The sequence below is a fragment of the Balaenoptera musculus genome, chromosome 11, assembly GCF_009873245.2.
Source record: "Balaenoptera musculus isolate JJ_BM4_2016_0621 chromosome 11, mBalMus1.pri.v3, whole genome shotgun sequence".
NCBI classification, from domain to species: Eukaryota; Metazoa; Chordata; class Mammalia; order Artiodactyla; family Balaenopteridae; genus Balaenoptera; species Balaenoptera musculus.
In genome coordinates, this window is record NC_045795.1 from 43,804,317 (window position 1) to 43,823,937 (window position 19,621).

Here is a 19,621-nt window from a genome sequence, read left to right on the forward strand (position 1 = left end):
TAATTAAGATATTCTCAGTATATGTCATACTCTGGTCGCAATGAAAGTTGGTAAGAGCTGCTACTTACAATAAAATTTTACAAAAAGATTTACATCTTAAAGAAAAAGTGAGTAGCATTAACTTGTTAATTCTGCCGTAAGACATTCTCGATCGCACATTTTAATTGTAGCGTGGCCAGTTAAATGATCAGGATGAGCAAGTATATTACAATCCTTAAAAAAAAAAAACAAAAACCTGATTTACATCACACAAGCACAACCACTGCATATGTGGCCTAAATTTACCTTTAGCTACTATTAGGATGAATCTTACGAAATGGCTGTTTTTCTAGGCTAAAAACTGTTTAATATCAGCAAATTTCATATGGTTTAAGTACCACTTTACTTAAGGAATAATTTACATGAAATTTACTTTAAGAGTGCTTCTAGTAACATCTGCCAGAGAAATCACATACATGTGATCAAAATAACCTATCAAACAAGAAGGGGGCACATACCTTAAGAATTTTTATAGCCTTCTAATTTCCTACTAATGACAATATTAGATCAGAATGTGAACTAAAATGAAAAAGAGAGAAACTGACTTTCATTTATTGATTTCCTATTTTATGCCAGGCAACACAATCTAAGAATTAAGTATTATTAACCTGATTACACTAAATAGGGACACAGCTCCAGTGGAGAAAAGGAGTTTATCTGTGGGGACACAATTAGTAAGTGTGCCTGACTTCAAAGCCATAAATTTTAACTAAGGACAGCTTTTTTTTTTTTTTTTTTTTTTTTGAGGGCAATGACCTCACAGCCAAGTTTAAAGGTGATGCTTTTTATTAGTAACACAGGTTGACTGGCTCCACAATTTTAAACTGTGCTTATTTTCTTTAAAAATTACATCTGTTATGGCCACCTCTCTTGGGACTTACTTGAGGAAAGAATCCCGTCAATAAATTCTTGTCGGGTTATTTTCCCATCCTGATCTTTATCGATCCTCCTGAAGAAGTCCATCACTCGAGATTTCTTGTGATTCATCCACCGCATGTACTTTTTGCGCCAGACATCGAAATCAAAGTTGGCAAATTCCCTTAGCTGAAGAGGGCAAAAGGCATTTTGCCTGAGTTACTGCTGTGCTCAAATTATATCTTACACAATATGAATACCGTTATTTCAAATGATCCTCTAGATAACAAAAATTATATAATATGAATAATGTTTTTAATGATCCACTAGATAACCAAAATTATATCTTATACAATATGAATGATGTCTTTAATGATCCTCTAGATAACCAGAATTATCTTATACAATATGAATAATGTTATTTTTAATGATCCTCTAGATAATAAAAATTATTATCTTATACAATATGAATAACGTTTTTAATGATCCTCTAGATAACACACAGATCATTCCCTCCAGGAAAGGTACCATCTTGCAAAGGGGACTTGAACATTTTTTCTCTAAAGTTTATTCTGTTACTGTCACTGTTTTTTCTTTACAAATAGAGGAAACAAAACTCCTCAAAAAGTCACACTGAAAATTTCTGATAACGCCGAACTCACAAAGGTGCTGTGGCCCAACGTGACAGGAGCTCTGTGCCCCAGGGAGCAGGCCCAGCTGAACAAGACCGATTTTACCTATCTCACCCCTCACGTCTCTGCCACCAGCCACTCCTAACTCCTCACCTTCTAAAAATTTACCAATTCTAGAATCTGACACCCTACACCTCAGATCACAGAGTATATATGATTAAATGATCTGCATTATAAATGATTACAGTTGCCAGATGATGCTGTCAGCAAACATACGTCAAGCCAGATCTTTTCCGAAGGAGTCAGCTCCTGATTATGTTACAACATACCTGTTTTTGACTTTGATTCCCTAAATCCAAGGCCCATATATCAGGGGGTTTTCCCCCATAAAAACATTCATACCTGTGGCTTTAATTTTAGAAGTAAAATAAGCACTCAGACATCAAGAGTTTTCTTATCTATTATCAGAAACGTTGAAAAAAATCAAGATCTTGGCAATGCGTTCTGGTGAATGAGGGCAGATGACAATATGGTACCCAATGTATGAGTTTCTCACCTCCTCCAGTCTGTCCAGGGCGTCATTAAGCTTCCTCCTTCTTTCCAAGGCGAGCAGCCAGACTTGCTGCCACTTGCTCACCAGTAAGTTGACCCTGGGATTCTTGGTTTCGATTTGTGTCTGTGATCCAGAGGGATAGAAGCCTGACGCTGGGAAGCGTTTTCCTGTTCCAACATAACTTGAGTTAGGATGGCAAAGTCTCCGGGGTTTTGAAATACGTTAAGGCTTGACCTTTACTGTTCCTTGTTCAGACTGAATCAACGTCATGACTAGCTATGACGTGTAGAAACACCCTAATTTAGGTGATGCACGATATCAGGGTCAAATGTGTTTTACTTAACAAGGGTCGCACACCGTTCAGAGAGAGCAGAGAAATATTCTTGACAGGAGCCCTGAAATACTGGAAAGTTCTCTCAATACATTTATGCTTCAAACGTTTTCCAGCCTAAAATCCGTGCCACTTCAATGACAAAGAAGCATCCTGCGATCCTCCTCTTTGCTAATGCCAGGGCACTGCGGTGTATGTGAATCAGTTTGGGCAAACCCAGCTGAGAGGAGGGCAGGAGGCACTGCGCGGCTAGCCAGAGTCAGACCAAGATACCCGACAAATTCCCAATCAAGTCCGGAAGTGTGTGATTACGGTCCCAGCCTTCTCCCAGGTCCATTTTCCACGGAGATTGTGTGTTTCCTGTGCATCGCCTCATATCCTAATTTACTGCCTTCCTAAAGTTTCCTCCCTCTTTCTATTATTCACTAGTTTCTATAACTTCACAGAGCAATTATCTCACTGCAGTTTCCTCATCTAACTAAATCGTTCAATGTGACCTAGAAAAATAAATCACTGGCCTAAGCTTTTATAGGAAGTTAGCATCCAAGCTGAGATTTGCCCAGAATTCCTAACTCCCATGGAGCTACATAAAAATATCAATAGCTAATATTTGTTGAGCATTTAACAATATTCCAGGAAGTATGCTAAGCACTTCATACACGAGCTCATTAAGTCCTCACCATAGTCTAACGAGGTTATAATTCTCTCCTTCCACAGATGAGGAAATTGAGGCTCAGAGTGGGTTTAAGTTAACATGTCCAAGGTTGCGTTTCCCAGATGCTGAGGGGTGGGGACGGCCAGGCAGTCTGTGTCCAGAGTTCCTAACAACTTTGTTACCCTGCCTCCTTGTGCAAGACACGACTATGACAGATCCAAAACCACTTCTCTTCAGTAAGGCATCATTCAGAAATACACAAACTGCCTGGTATAAATTGTGCTGCTTCTAAATCTTATCTGAGCTAGCTATTATTGCATTTAATGTCACTTTGCTGGGTCAAGACAGCCTGAGAAGTCAGTAAGTAGAGCCTCAAGTCAAATGAACATGAGGAAAATCTATCAGATTGCTGGTCACTAGTGAACAGTTAGGTCATGAGCTTTATCCAGGTCATGGTCATTCCTGTTCCATTCCACTTTAAGGTTATTTATATAACAGAAGCAGAATGAGTCAATTCAAAGGGGGTGATGACTTCTGTTCTTGTTGAAAGTTATTCCTGATTTCTTCTGGCTAATCTGAAAGATACACTTTGAGCAAATAAAGTTACATATAGAGACCTGGATTTATCCTTTCCTTTATTTTTAAACAAGTTGCTATAATACTCAGCCCACATATCCTTTCAAGAAAACCTTTTATGGGACTTCCCTGGTGGCACAGTGGTTAAGAATCCGCCTGCCAATGCAGGGGACATGGGTTCAAGCCCTGGTCCAGGAAGATCCCACATGCCGTGGAACAACTAAGCCCGTGCGCCACAACTACTGAGCCCGTGTGCCACAACTACTGAAGCCCGCGTGCCTAGAGCCTGTGCTCCGCAACAAGAGAGGCCACCGCCATGAGAAGCCCGCACACTGCAACGAACAGTAGCCCCCGCTCACCACAACTAGAGAAAGCCCGCACGCAGCAACAAAGACCCAACACAGCCAAAAATAAATAAATTAATTTAAAAAAAAAAAAAAAAAAGAAAGAAAACCTTTTATGATTGAGAGCTCGTATAGAATCACCTATGGCTCCAAAATGTCAAACCATAACTCAAAATAAAAGAAAACTAACTTCCTTGCTTAACCATCCTCACGTTAAAGAAATTAGCCACTGCTTACTTCCTGCTCGCCCCTTATCCAAGACCGGAATGTGGGACTGTAAGGAGGGGTCCGCCACTCTCCTCTTGTAGGTCTTGGTGACTTTGTCCACGTCAGGTTGTTTTCTGGTCATTTCCTCCATGAAGGTCTGAAAGAAAGAAATGATGTCAACTAAATACAAGTATATCAGAGAAAACCATCTTTAGAAATGAACTAAAAACGAAAAGATAAAAGGACCGTACTATGATTTCCGAAAAAAGAATAAAACATGTTTTATCTAGGGTAAAAAAAAATCTAACCATCATAATACAGCATGTACAGACTACAAAATGTTAATAGGTGATAAGTAACTACAGTGTTACAAAAGCAATTTGTTTTATTTGAAGACCACAGGGGGAGCAGCTGTATGAGGAACACAACCTGCCTGTGTACCAGCCAGGACCAAGCTTCCAAGCTCTCCCTGAAGAATCTTAAAGTGAGCATTTATCTACAAAGGAACGGGTTAGCTGGGGTGTCTCTCGGGCTTTCCTGTGACACATCTCACCTACATATCTGAAATACTTAAGATGGCTTTGATATACAGTGACATAAAGCATCCACATAAATGTGGATACATTTAAAATATCCCTATCAATAAATCTGCTCTACCAAGGAGGGTCAAAGTCATTCAGGTTCAAGTTTACATTTAAAGGGTTTGACTATGTTGCCATTTATCTCATCTCCTTGGACTTATTATCATGGTTGACCAGGTGTCCCTGTATCTGGAATCTGTGGTAAAGGCAGAGACTGGTGAAAAGTGATGGGAAAAGGAGAAGGCAGAAAAAAGTGAGAAGTGAAGAAACACATTTCTGGAATGTCTGTCACACTGGAGAACACTGATCACTTTAATACCTCGGATAACAGAGACACTTCAGGGCCATCACAGGCATCGATATCTTATACTTTTATTAAAATACGATAGCAATAGTGGGAAGCAGCCGCACAGCACAGGGAGATCAGCTCGGTGCTTTGTGTCCACCTAGAGGGGTGGGATAGGGAGGGTGGGAGGGAGACGCAAGAGGGAGGAGATGTGGGGATGTATGTGTACGTATAGCTGATTCACTTTGTTGTACAGCAGAAACTAACACACCACTGTAAAGCAATTACACTCCAATAAAGACGTTAAAAAAAAATACAATAGCAGTATTAACTGTTAGCCAAGTAAGCTGACACTTCATGATCTTCATAAACACATATTAAAGAAATGAACAAGCAAACAGATCAGTGTGATGCCCATCATTTCAGAATCTGAAACAGGTGGGATGTACAGAAGATGTGATTTTTTGAGCGAGACGATGTGTTCCCATTGAGATATGATGTGTGTGGAGGACTGACGGGCTTCTCGGGAGACACTGAGCAGCAGACAGTAGAAGATGCAATTGTGGACCAGTGAACAGGGAGGCTGAGGTCGCCGAGAGGACGTGGGACGGGAGGAGTGGAACAGAGGATAAAATGCAGGGAAAGCTGCCCTCCAGGGAGCAGGAAGCGGTCGGGGGGAGCCCATCTGAGATGCGAGCACAGCTCCATGGATGGGGCCGAAAGGGAGGAGCATGGGAAGGTCACACAGGGCAGGAGACACCAGCAAAACTAAGTGACTCTCAAGAGAGAAGCTCCAGGGCAGCAGTGGAGTCAGAAACCTGGTGGAGGAGTTGAGGAGTGTCTGAGGAAGTGAAGGTAAGAAGCACAGAGCAGTCTTCTGAGAAGTACAGTGTGAAGCAAAGACAGTGTCTGAGAAGGCAGGTTAGGATGACATCTATTTACCTGGTGCTCTGCAATGAGGGCTTTCACCTCTTCAATCTCCTGCGGGATGACCTCTTTATCCCTGTCGCTCAGTGTGGTTTCAGCCCACTGCAACCAGGCCAGCAGGGCTTCCAGCAATTCCTGCTTGGCGATGAGTCCTGCCAGGGCACTGGCTAGTCTCTGCTGGTGCTGCTTCGCCCAGGCCAGTACCTGATGGAGAAACAACTGCTCTGAATTTCTTCCATCTCAGTGAATAATGTAACTGATGTAACATACACCACATTTAAATGTAAATTAGGATCATCCCAGGCTAGACCCACAACTCTTCTGGTCTTTCTAGATCCCATCAGTGGTACCAAGACCCAGCTTGTGGAGGACCCAGGAGCCCTTTGTGATGGTTGTCACCCTCAGAAGTTGAGATGTACGTCAATCACCCAGGCTTCCCTTTGCCTGCTAATTGAAGTTCAAACATGCATTCCCTGAAGAATCGCATATGCTCACTCCGTGTAGCACAGAGTGGAAATAAAAATAGCTAAGATCTTAAATACAGAATGAATTCACTCGTGTGCGCAATTCATTCCACAGGCATAGACGGCTCTGAAAAACCTATTCAACAGACGTGATCTGGAAGTGGACAGAAAGTCCTACAGTGAACCGAATAGTTTCAGGGACATAGCTGCAGAATGCCTGTAACTTTTTAAAGAAAAGTGGGTGGCAGAGACAGGTAACACACAGAAGAATGGTCTTGTGAAGAACATAAGCCCGTATGTTCCCACAGCCATAAATGCGTCATTAATTGCCCGAGTTTCCACGCCCCCTCCCCTGACTCTCAAAGCTCCTGCTGCTCTAAAGATCGACTGAGATGCACGGACCTCCTCGAATCTGGCCCGGATGATGGTTATCCAGTGCTTGATGGTGGTGATGGAGTCTGGGTGGCAGATGGCCAGGATGGTGTCTCCCATGCTGGTGGCTTTGTTGAGGGCAGCGCGCTTTTCTTCCAGTCTCTTCATGAATTCCTACAGCATAAACAAAGACGCACGGGCTGAAACTAAAACGCCAGCAACGTTCACTGGACTGTCAGAGTTAAACCAATAAGCAAGAACTTACATCGGTTTATGCACAGCTGGAAATCATCCACCGAGTGAGGAATTAAGGGAGGAGAAGGGACAGTAATCGGATAAAGTACCTTCTCACACTATCTCAAGATCCAAGTACAGGATACTATCTCATGCTTTACAAAATACATTAAACAAAAAAGACACTCTCCTAAATTTGAATATATTATAATTATATTCGTAGAGGCAAGAACTGGGACAGATACTAAGCCAGCGATAGAAGCAATATGGATTGCAAAAAAAAAAATGTTCTAGCAAATAAGACGGGGAGGTTAGTATTTAAAGTAGCATTAACCGTGTCAGGAATGATAGGAATGTGTATCCAGAAAGTGCCAAGGAAGACAGCAGACTGTCAGGGAACTAGAAAAGGCCTGGGTTGTGGGAGAGAAGGCCCAGCATCCAGTGGGGAAGGAGTCGGGTGAGTCTGGAGCAAGTGGGCCTGACAGCGGCCAGCCTCTGGGAAAAATGTCCCTTAAAGGCCAGTAAAAAGAGCCACTCTCAGCCCTGGAAGGATGAATACACCTCAACAGGCTTTGGAAGGCTGTCAAATCAACCTTTTTATAAATATCTCACATACTTTACTTTCTACCATCAGAACTGTACCCACGGATTCATGGATCACAGAACTCTGAAAGCGGGGCTAAAAAATGAGGACTTTTGCCCCCCAAAATGTGGGGCATTTGGGGCACATGCTTCCCAAACCCTGCACTGAATTTCAAACATCCACTGACCCCTCCAATCTACCTGGACCCCACACCAAGAAGGATTCTTTCCACACCTGACAAGGGTGCCAGGGGATGGATGGCACTTGTGTTACCCACGCCATGTAACCAGGGGGTCAGAAAGTATAGGTGTTCACATCTAGTGACCTTTTGTTTCTAACCTCTGAAGCAGCTGCCATACGTCTCCTACCCTGGCATTTCACTCTAATAAAATATTTCCTTTATATGCACAGCTACTAGATTGTTAAGGTCCACAAGATCAAAAGACTGTGTCTTATTCAATTTTGTACCTTTGTGAGTGAATAAATGCTTTTTAACCTTTATTTCCACATTTTTACTGTTGGGGAGTCCAGGTTCAATTACTCTGCTAACATGACCTACTTTTTATTTTTATTTATTTATTTATTTTAATTTAATTTTTATTTCATATTGGAGTATAGTTGATTTACAATGTTGCGTTAGTTTCAGGTGTACAGCAAAGTGATTCAGTTATACATATACATATATCCATTCTTTTTCAGATTAGGTTCTTTTCCCATATAGGTTATTACAGAACACTGAGTAGAGTTCCCTGTCCTATATACTACAGTAGGTCCTTGTTGGTTACCTATATTATATATAGTACTATGTATATGTTACTCCCAAACTCCTAACTTATCCCTCTCCCCACCTTTCCACTTTGGTAACCATAAGCAAATGAACTCATTTACAAAACAGAAACAGACTCACAGACTTTCATGACCTACTTTTTAAATATCATGACCTACTTTAAAAATATTTTAATTTTCCCCAGAAGAGACCCCTTTTACGTGAAAGAAAACAAACTTTACTAGGAAGAGAAAACCAGAAGGTTAAGAACAGCTGTGCTTTTCCAGAGGAGAGCTGATCCAATCATGTACTTTTAATCACTCCCACACTGGGAGCGCAGCTCCCACCGGAAACACTGTGGACTGGATACCAACTCCCGACAGCACCCCAGGCTCCTCCAGGCCCGTCTGAGTGCTGCCTCAGTGGTTTGTGCTCACAAGGGAAAATCTGCCAATTTTAGAAGTTGGATTATACTGAGAGGGCTCTAGTCTAAGAAATTAAATATTCTGTTTTTCTTCTATTGGTGAGAATGTGTTAAGGGAAGCAAAATAAATGAAACAGAACGAACAATATTACTGCAAGATATTATTACAGAGAAGCACTTTATAAAATTGCATGCAATTGTATGCTAATTAAAAATGTTTAAAGATGATCTGTTCTTGAAACCACTACCCCTTCCCGGGATGCCTGCCTCCTGATGTTTCTGGGGGTTTCCTGGCCCTGCTGTGAGGGTGGTGATACCACAGGTAGCCTCGGTTCTACAGGGCATATATGCACCCTGGGCTTCAGGGGACACTCTTGACACCCAAACCCTAGTATGTCAGTGGAACCCAAAGCAGCTGATGGTCAGCCTGTGGTAACATAAACTAGATTTTCAAAATATTTAACTGAATCAAAAATGTACAGTAAATGTGATGTAATTTTCCTGCTCTTACAGGCCAGCTTCAACTTGAAAAAGTGTATGCAGCATTTCATTCCTCCAGATAATGTTATACAAGCTCGCATCCTTTTTATTAACAACAAGGCAATATTTCATTGCTGCACCGTAAGCAGCCCATCATTGAGAGAGCGTCGTAATTAACATAAGAAGTCACCACAGATGATGTCATCCATGCTACATTGGAATTAATTATGTATTTCCAACTTGACCTTGAAACACCAGGTTATTCAGTGGTACTAAAAAGATCCTTTACAGTTTATAGGAAATGCTGACATCAATACTAAATACACTGAAGTCAAGAGGCACATGAAAAGATGCTCAACATCACTAATTATGAGAGAAATGCAAATCAAAACTACGAGATACCACCTCACACCGGTTAGAGTAGCCATCATTAAAAAGTCTACAAATGCTGGAGAGGGTGTAGAGAAAAGGGAACCCTCCTACACTGTTGGTGGGAATGTAAGTTGGTGCAGCCACTATGGAGAATAGCGTGGAGGTTCCTCAGAAAACTAAAAATAGAGCTACCCATATGATCCAGCAATCCCACTCCTGGGCATGTATCCAGACAAAACTATAATTCAAAAAGATACATACACCCCTGTGTTCATAGCAGGACTGTTCACAATAGCCAAGACATGGAAACAACCTAAATGTCCATTGACAGATGAATGGATAAAGAAGAGGTGGTACCTATATACAATGAAATACTACTCAGCCATAAAAAGTATGAAATAATGCCACGTGCAGCAACATGATACAACTAGAGATTATCACACTAAGTGAAGTAAGTCATAAAGAGAAAGACAAATACCACATGATATCACTTATATGTGATATAAGTGATCTATAAAACAGAAACAGACTCACGGACATAGAGAACAGACTTGTGGTTGCCAAGGGGGAGTGCATTGGGTGAGGGATGGAGTGGGAGTTTGGGGTTAGCAGATGTAAGCTTTTATATACAGAATGGATAAACAACAAGGTCCTACTACTGTATTGCACAGAGAACTATATTCAATATCCTATGATAAACCATAATGGAAAAGAATATTAAAAAAAAACAATGTATATATATGTATAACTGAATCACTTTGCTGTGCAGCAAAAATTAACACAACATTGTAAATCAACTATACTTCAAAAAAAAGAATAGAAAAAAACCCTCAAGATACTTAATTTTCAGAACACTACACCCCAGGCGGAAAAAATACTACCCTGAGTATTAGCATTGCTAACTTCTGACTTTTAGAGTCAAAGGTTAAAAAAATTATCTGTTAAGAACTCTCTGGACCACTCTCTTAAGGGTTTTGCTAGTCCTATGCATTGTCACAGGAACAATTTTGACCTGAAAATTCAATGGGCAGCTTTTTACTTGGTTAATTATTTAATAGTATATCTACTTACATAATCCATTTTTTATTTATAATTTATAAATGGGTTACTTCTCAAAAGAATTTAAAGCAGCTCTTGATTAAAAACAGAATTGGCAGAGGTTTAAAAATAAAATTTGAAGACCAGTTATTAAACTACTTGCTTGTCTTGCTTACAAAGGTAAAAATTATTAATTGACAATTCTAATGGTTATAATTTTATAAATGTCATACTGCTCAGTAAGGAAGTTTCATCTTTGAAATGCACATCTAAGTGCAACAAAATTGACCAGTTTTGCTCAGGAGCCAAAGAGTTCCCTAGAAAAATGTGCTTCCTGGAGATAGGAAAACAGAATGACTAGTTTTATTTTATTTTTTTAATTGAAGTATATTATAGTTTTGTCTGGATATATGCTCAGGAGTGGGATTGCTGGATCATATGGCAGCTCTATTTTTAGTTTTCTGAGTAACCTCCACACTGTTCTCTACAGTGGCTGCACCAACTTACATTCCCACCAACAGTTTAGGAGGGTTCCTTCAGAGTGACTAGTTTTAAAATAACCACCTTCTATAAAGGAGACATTAAAAAAAAAAAAAAAGCCACACATACATGTGCGTAGTTGCATGGGGACACACCTATGTAAGGAAGGAGGATACAGATAAATTCTCAAACATACCAGATCTTTCACTACTTCTCAGGAAGGAAGATATGCATGCAGTTGGTATTTGCAATCATGAGTCCATTTTCTCTACTTTGTTTGGCTTTCTCACTTATTTTTACTGAGCATTTATGTAACTCACTTTATGCTGATCAATGAGAGTCCGAAGAGCATCTTCATCGTCTGGGAGAACGCCATGGAAACGAAGGGTCTGCTCCGCTTCCGCCAGCCACTCCAGGAGGGCATGGACCACCGAGTGAAACTCCTCTGCCTAACGGTTCACATGCGCCCCAAAAAAGATTCCCAAAGATGCTTGTTAGTAGAGTCGAGTCTTCCTCTCAATGGAAAAAAAAAAAAAGTCTTAAATTTAAACTGATTCATTATATCCATTATTCCCATTAAAAAGATAAAGATACATGGTGCTGCATTTTACAAATGTAAGAAAACATCTAATCCGTCAAAAAGGCCTATATGAAGGATAATTCACCATTTTAACAATCTGATGTGAGATGAATGGCAGCCCATTATACATTCTAGCTGAAAAAAAGACTCAAACAGCACTTTTATGGGAAGATTAGAAAGCCTCCCTCTGTTGAGTCATTTAAGTTCTTTGGGGAGGAGCTGGGCGGGGAGGGGACCCAGGCAGTGATGCCCTAAGAACTTCCTCCCCATGACTATCCTGGCTGAGACACGGGGGCCCTGTGGTCCTTCAGGACAGCAGTTCCTGTTGGGGGTGCAGGACCTCTCTCAGCACACCCAGCAGCTGTAACCGCAGGGCTTTACCTGGCGCAGAGCTGCTTCTAGGCGGGTCTGCTTGGATATGGAGAGTGCACACACCGTCTCCCAGCGTGTGCTCAGCTCCTGCATCTGGACCCTGACCCAGGAGGAGTCATCCTGGCTGCCCTCTATGAGCTCCCGGGCCGAGCGCTTCAGGGCCTGCACGCTGCTGGTCCTCTTCCCCAGCTCCTTCTGGAAGACCTAAGACCAAATTTTTAAAAATTAATTTTAAATTACAAAGCCCAAACAGCTAAGACATACTATATGAAATATGTATGTGCACATAACATCATGTATGGCTCTCCAAGACCTACAGTTTAATGACCCACGTTTTCCGCAGAATCTGCAGAAAACAAGACAAGACACACCGCTCCTGTGAGGGCACCGTCAAGTCTAGGCTTGTATCAATTTGCTCCTCAATCTTGTAATGTTTTCCTGAGCGAATGTTATTTTTTAAATGACATGTTGGATTTAAATAATGGTGGTCACACTTCTTTATTTCAATCCCATGCAAAAATGCATCAACTTCTTTTCTGTGATACCTTGTGAGGGTGTCCCAATCCCTCTGGAATCGTTACTGTGTGCGCCCTGTGTGTGCTGGCCACCACACTGCTCTCCATCAGCAAACACACCGAAGAGACTGACCGGTAACTAAGCAGCCCTTGGAGACAACAGCAGGGCTGGCACATCCTCTTTTTTTCCCTCTAACAATCCTTTGTTGTAGCTTTCACAGCATCCTGGGCACTAACCCGTAACGTCAAATTTTAGACGCTTGACTCCTTAATCTGTCACCTTGGAGGAAAAGCTTTTTATTTTTCTCTCCCGCCCAATTTTGATGAACTCCGATGTGCCAAGGGTTAAAGTGGCTTCTTTTGGTCCTGGACTAAATCCATTTCTGACCCAAGAGTCTGTCTGCAACCAGATCTTTCAAATAACCAACTTCATATATAAACTAAAATCAGCTTATTTTTCTAAGAAATCACCACAAATGAGTATTACCAAGCACATTTTATCCTTTTGACTCTATCCATGAGTTTCTATCCTGATACTCGGATCATTCATAAAAGTGAGACTGTCGAAAATAATCCAGAAACAGTGTGATGGGTTCTCTGCTGATTTCACTCTGATAGTGTTAAATGAGGTGTGCCCGCAGAGAGATAAACACACACACACACACACACACAACAAACACACATGCACAAACACACAGATACAAGGTACAGCGTCTAACTCTCCCTTTTGTGATAGGACTAGTCCCACGGTTCTGAGTAGGCTTTCCAATGTACTTTGTATACTTAAACTTCTTATTGGGGCTTCCAATTGTATTACAAATGCTGAATGATTAATTCATTCTTGTTGACCTTTAGTATATAAAAAACCTGCCAAGTGCCTAGGGGAGTAAATATTTAGACAGTGAGCTTCTAAAAATGGCATTTATGTACAAAGTAACATTACATTATTCATCAGTCATTGAAGGAGTGCCAGGGGATGGAAAAGTTTGTATTAATCATGCACAAAACATTTGTTTCAATATAGGCAAAGCAACATAATTTAAAGTTTTTAAAATGTTTGTAGGCCAGATCAATGTTCTTCATCTATTCTCTTATTTTCTGTTAATGTTCAAACATAACAAACTCTCTTCTATGGGTATAATGAGATAATGCAATGAGAAAAGGGGAAATAAATATGCAAAAGGACCAATTATTTTAAAAAGAACAGGTAAGATCAAAATAGCATAACCAGGGAGGTATAAAGAGAACATTTTAAAATGAAATAGGTTTTCTGAACTGAAAAGGTATAGAGAGGAATATGACATGAATTCAAGTGTAGTGCTGTAAGAAAACTGTATATATAAAGCCAACCATCCTACATTAGTACCGGGCCTCATGCTGTTTTCAAGGTTCTTTAAGTTGTAACAGTATTTGATCATAATTTAGGACCTTACACTCAGCATCTGCGGGACATCTCAAATACCACCTTTGATTTGTACAACAGTTTGACAGACGGCAAGGAAACCAATTTTCTTGAAGTAATAACCGAATCCCTAATGGCATACGCTGTTGTCTCATAAACTGCTACAGGTCAAGGGGCAAGGTTAAAACCGTTTTTGAAAAAAAAGAGAAGCAGCTGATCATGACCCCCACAGATCATGTCACACATCTAGCACTTCAGCAATGACCTAGTTCCAGGTCACCGAATGAACGATTTTAAATTATATCACATAATTACTTAAATGAATAACAAAAGATACTAAAACATTCTTGAAACACGTTTTAAAGTGCCAGACAATGAAATCACTTTTCAAGTTCTAGCAAGGTTTCGGATAGGGAAATTTAAAACCAAAGTATTTCACTGATACTGAAGTAATTTTCCTGCATCACTTTTAAAGTTGGCTTCCTTGTTCTCCTCAAATGTCATATATTTCAATATTAAAGACTATTATGTAGTATGATAGATACTCTGTAGATTTTTATAAAGCTAAATTAAGTGGTTACAGTTCCCTCTACATTCAGAATAATCAAGCAAGATAAAATAAAATGTCCCAGATAACAATACCTTGTGATTATCGATCAGATTCATCACTAGATCGATGTCTCCATGGACAGGCTGGTCCTCAGCCAGCTGGGGCTCAACCCTGTACAGCCAGTCAATGAGGGCCTGCAGGGCGTCTGTGAATTGCCCAGAAAATAAGAGGGCTTCCTCCAATTTGTTTTGCCTAGGGGAAAAAAAATGGAAAAAATCAATCTGAGCAACAAAAAAGCTGCCCTCTATATCCAAACATCTAAAAAACATCCACGAAGCCTAAGCAGACCTCAAGAGGAAAAGCAGTATATTGGGACTCACTTCTGTTTCTCTGCTTTCCTTAGAAAATAACAAACTTCTCTCCAATTTTCTTTTCATTGTTTAAATCCATGGCACCTGTTCCAGGAAAATTCCCTCACCATCACCTCACGGGCCCTTTAGTTTCTTCATAAAAATATGCCTTTTCAATTAAATTGTGTTTTAAAGTATCATGCAGTAAGTTTGACCTTTGGGGTGTACAGTTCTATGGATTTTAAAACATGTATATGTTCGTGTAACATCACCACAGTCAAGACCCAGAACAGTCTAGCAACCCCATATCTCCCTCAGGCTGGCTCTTCCTGGCACAGTCTGCCTCCAGACTGACACCTGCCACTCATGGATCTGTTCATCACTGTGACTTTCTGTCTTTTCAAGAATGCCATATAAATTGTCGTGAAATCATTTATAGGACATTGTAAAAAGTATGTAACCTTTTGAGAGAAGATTTTAATGATTTTGAAAAACTAACACTGAAAAACTTACTATGAAGTTCCCTAGAATGGAATATGATATTCTATTCAATCTGGATACTGACAAAAGTAACGAGACCAAGGATCAATGAAAAATTTGGAAACATGTATAAGATACGTGAACTCTTCAACTACTATTTTAACTTTCTTAGCTACTTTAAAATTTTTTTAAATTTTTGGGTCTTCATGGTTGAAGTGTAATGAGGAGGAGGGAGACTGGGAAGGGGTGGGTGGGGTCAGGCTGGTAGGACCCTGCTCGCCACAGTGACGGGGCCTGTATCCTAATCCACAACCAGGAGTTAGTCCCTAAAGGGTATGAAGCGGGGTTGGGAGGGGGAGGGGGGATGACAAGATCCCACTTATACTTTAAGAAGACAGGCCTGCTGGTGATGTGGAAATGGGACTGAGGAGGACCATGGCAGACCTGGGGACCAGTCCGAAGGCAGGCGCTGTAGTTGCATGTGAGATGCGGGAGGCTTGGAGAAGGATGTCATTTTTGAATGAACCGAGCACTTAAACGTAAATAATACTGGACAGCAAAGCCTCTTGGGGGAGGCACTGTGCGCGCGGGGCATCAAGGATGAGCAGACATTCTCCAGGCAAAGGAGGTGTGTATTCAAGGTTCCAAACCCTGCCTGCAGAGCGCCAGGACCGGGACAGCTGCCAGGGGTCCAGCAAGGTGAGTGAGCGGCTGTCAGGAGCATCTCACCTCTCCACCGACTTCCCACAGATCGTGTCCCACTTGTCTCTGAGCTCACTCAGCATGTCGTCCAGCTTCAGGTTGTCGTCAGCCAGGGAGGTCTTCTCCTTCAGAGAACGCCCAGTCCTGTTGGTGGTGTCGTAGACAGAATGCTTGGCTCCGAGGGATTTCTGAAACTCCTGTACATCCAACAAGAGAACAGCATGCATTTCTACTTGGGACTGATATACAAATAGGTAAGAGACAGTGAAAGAGGCATCCCTCTTAAATAAATGGAGACATTAGCCATCATCAAGTCACAAGGTGTAGTGCGTACTCAACAGGGAACACACCAGGGTAGAGAAGAACCTTTAAACTTTCAAATGGAAGGGTTAACTTTTTGCAGAAGCCAAGCACCTACTATTACCAAGAACCTATTATTATTAAGAGCACCTACTATTACCAAACAAAACAATTTCAAAGCAAAACAAATCATGACTCTCTTGTAGACATAAACTACAAACAGTATAAATAGTTATGGTAAAGTGGAATTGCTAATAAACTATTGAGAGACCCACGAGCCCAGAGAGGAAAATGTAGCTAATACTCTATGAGTAAGTATGGGTCCAGTCTGGACACAGAATGACCCAGTAATGTATAAACTTACTACAGTTGTTTTTTATTGTCAAAAAGATTTTCTGTCACACATTTTGGATTCTCACTGTAATGTTACATGTATTTTATCTGTGAGCCAGGATAAGGGGAAAAGAACCATAGCTCTGGTTCTGTGTTTGGACCCACTCATTCTAGGCATACCTGGGGAGGCCACGTCCCTCCTCCTCACAACCACAACGCCCTACCCAAGTCTCCAAAGGTCTATAGATAACTTTCCACTACCAAACAGCTACATGGCTAATAGGACACCTGTATTTTTCAGCTTTTACAGTGTTAGTGAACCCTTCATGTTTGTGTGTGTATATATGCATGTGGGGGAGGGATGAATTCTAATCTTTCTATATAACTCAGTTATAAGCTTTCATAGAGCAGGGGTATTATCTCTGTAGGACCCTTATTATCACCTTGCATTTTGTGGGTGTTCGTAAATATTTAATAGAAAGAGTAAGACAACTGCTATTGAATACATAATCTCAGTGATGAGAAGAAAAAAGGTCAACTTCACGGGCAGCTTAAAAGCTCATAAAATATCAAGGAAACACAAACATGGAGATTCTCAATCCTGGTAGCACATTAGAATCACCCCAGGCAGTAAAATGCTATGCAAATGTAATTTCCCAAATAACCTCAAGGTTACAATTACCTAATAAATTGTATTGCCTTAAAAATGTTACACACTTGAAGTGTTTCACTAATACCACACTATTTATATCTTTTATAATAGGAGGCAACTACATCTGGGAATTTTTTGGCAATAAATCCCATCACAATACGTCACTATTTCTGTAGTCTGTTTTCTGTAATTATTATTTTTTTCATGTTTTTCGAAACAGAACGCTAGCTTCAGAATCATGGTATTGACACAGATTTTCTTACACAAATGTTACAGCTGAATACAGGATAGAGTCAAACTTTTTAAAGACAAAAAGTATCCAAACAATGAACAGAAAAGACTTCTTTTAAGACTGGCTTAACGTACCCTGTTATCTCAGAGAAATGGTGACTGGCGACAGGTCTCACTAGGAAAAAGAAATCTAATAGGGTTCTTCACACATTCTTATTTCCAGGATTCTCTACCTTAAATATGCAGTATGCTTTCATCAGACTGCGTAACACAACGTCTATGCTCAAGTTCAAACAAGGCATTCTATTTTGAGAAGGAGGGGAGGGGAAAGGGTGCTGATCACCGTCTCTGGGCTGCCAGTGCGATGCGGCAGCTCCCAGGCAGAGGGGCCATCAGGACAAGCCACTCGTAAGCCCTCATCCAGCCAAAGAAAGGACCTCAGCATGTTCCCCCATCATCCTAGGATCCTGACCCCTGCAGCTGGTCAGGCCCACGGACGGAAGCAACCAGCCTGGATGAACACGAGGGCTAGAATTTTCTGATGGTGACAAAACTTATATCACTCAATCTTTTCCAGCATTTTAAAAGCTATCATGTTTTAAGCCAATGATTTATATGTAGATGCCTAAGATTGTAAAATGGTTTGCAGGGACGGTCTTCTTTTACCCACATCCTCACCCTGAGGGCCGATGATCACTTTACAAACAGAATAATAGAAAGACCCAAATTCAAGAGAGTTGGGGAGGATGGGGGGAGGGATTTTCTTTGAATGGCATGAGGTAGGAATATAAAAGGCAGAAAACATAAAACACAGTGTTTCCATATCTTCTTGTCTACACAAGGAAGCCAGTGACTATGTGTCTTTGAGGGGAGGGGTGGAATTTCACGCACATACACAGTAATACCAATTTAGGAAGTGGCAACCAATTTTCCCCACTGCACTGTATGTAGGAATATATATGGCAAAATCTACGTTCCTTTTAGTACATAATTATGTTCTGCATGGCATTTGGTCTATGAAAGAAATTACAAGACAAGGCAGCTGTGATAAACCGAAGTGCCAATGTTCGGCCTCTAGAAATCCTTTATGTGCTTTAGACTGTGGAAGACTTCCAGTTTTAATTCTGTGTGTTTTCTTTTAACAATTAACCCTGGAATCATAATGGAATGATCACTTGACCAATGTAAAGGGCAATTGGTTTTAAATTTAATACAGGTCCACGTTGGACAGCCTTTTTCTCCAGTGATGAATAAATACACAATCAGGTAGGAATTTAAAAGTGACCCTGAGATATACAACGACACAATGTGCTTTTCTTAACTGCAGACCCACCTTATGCTGTGCCAGTTGTGCTTTGATTTTGTCTGGGTCGTTGGCAATTTCCAGTTCAGAATCCAAAGACTTCTCTGACTCTTCCAGCCATTCCATAAGCTTACTCCAAGCTTCATGGAACTGTAAAAGAAATTCACATCTTTGTCCAGAAAATTTTCAGGCATATTCACTAGATTTGAAATCTAGTACATTTCTAAACAGAAACTGATATTAATGGAAATGTTAACAATTATACATTCAAAATTCTCCCTGAAGAAGAACAAGAAAGAATATTTTCATCAGCAGATTACAAAATGTCTTGTTGACCGCTCAGCTTTTGTGGTCACGCCCCGTGGTCACTTTGTTATAACTCATTCAAACATGTCAGCTTTAACAAAAATAGAAGTGAGCCTAGAAGCAGTTAGGGAGCATCAGGCAGAATGTCCCACCCTTTCTTTTGTTTAATAAATAATGTAAGCATAGACTGGCATGCTTTATATTATCCCATAGGTCTCTTACATTGCTTTTCATTTTTTTTCATTTGGCTTTCTGTCTGTTGTTCTGATTGGAATCTAAAATACAACACAAATGAACTTATCTACAAAACAGAAACAGACTCACAGACATAGAGAACAGACTTGTG

General features: G+C 40.7%; 1 protein-coding gene across 1 annotated transcript in view; it reads right to left on the reverse strand.

Annotated features, from left to right (window-relative positions):
• LOC118903071 (dystonin-like) overlaps positions 1-19,621 on the reverse strand; it is a 491,338-nt gene that overhangs the window by 12,127 nt on the left and 459,590 nt on the right. The window contains 10 exon segments of the mRNA XM_036867747.1: positions 921-1,083; positions 2,083-2,246; positions 4,223-4,349; positions 6,002-6,190; positions 6,853-6,996; positions 11,520-11,648; positions 12,161-12,355; positions 14,711-14,870; positions 16,178-16,347; positions 19,000-19,119. Coding sequence (XP_036723642.1) covers positions 921-1,083; positions 2,083-2,246; positions 4,223-4,349; positions 6,002-6,190; positions 6,853-6,996; positions 11,520-11,648; positions 12,161-12,355; positions 14,711-14,870; positions 16,178-16,347; positions 19,000-19,119 — 1,561 coding nt within the window.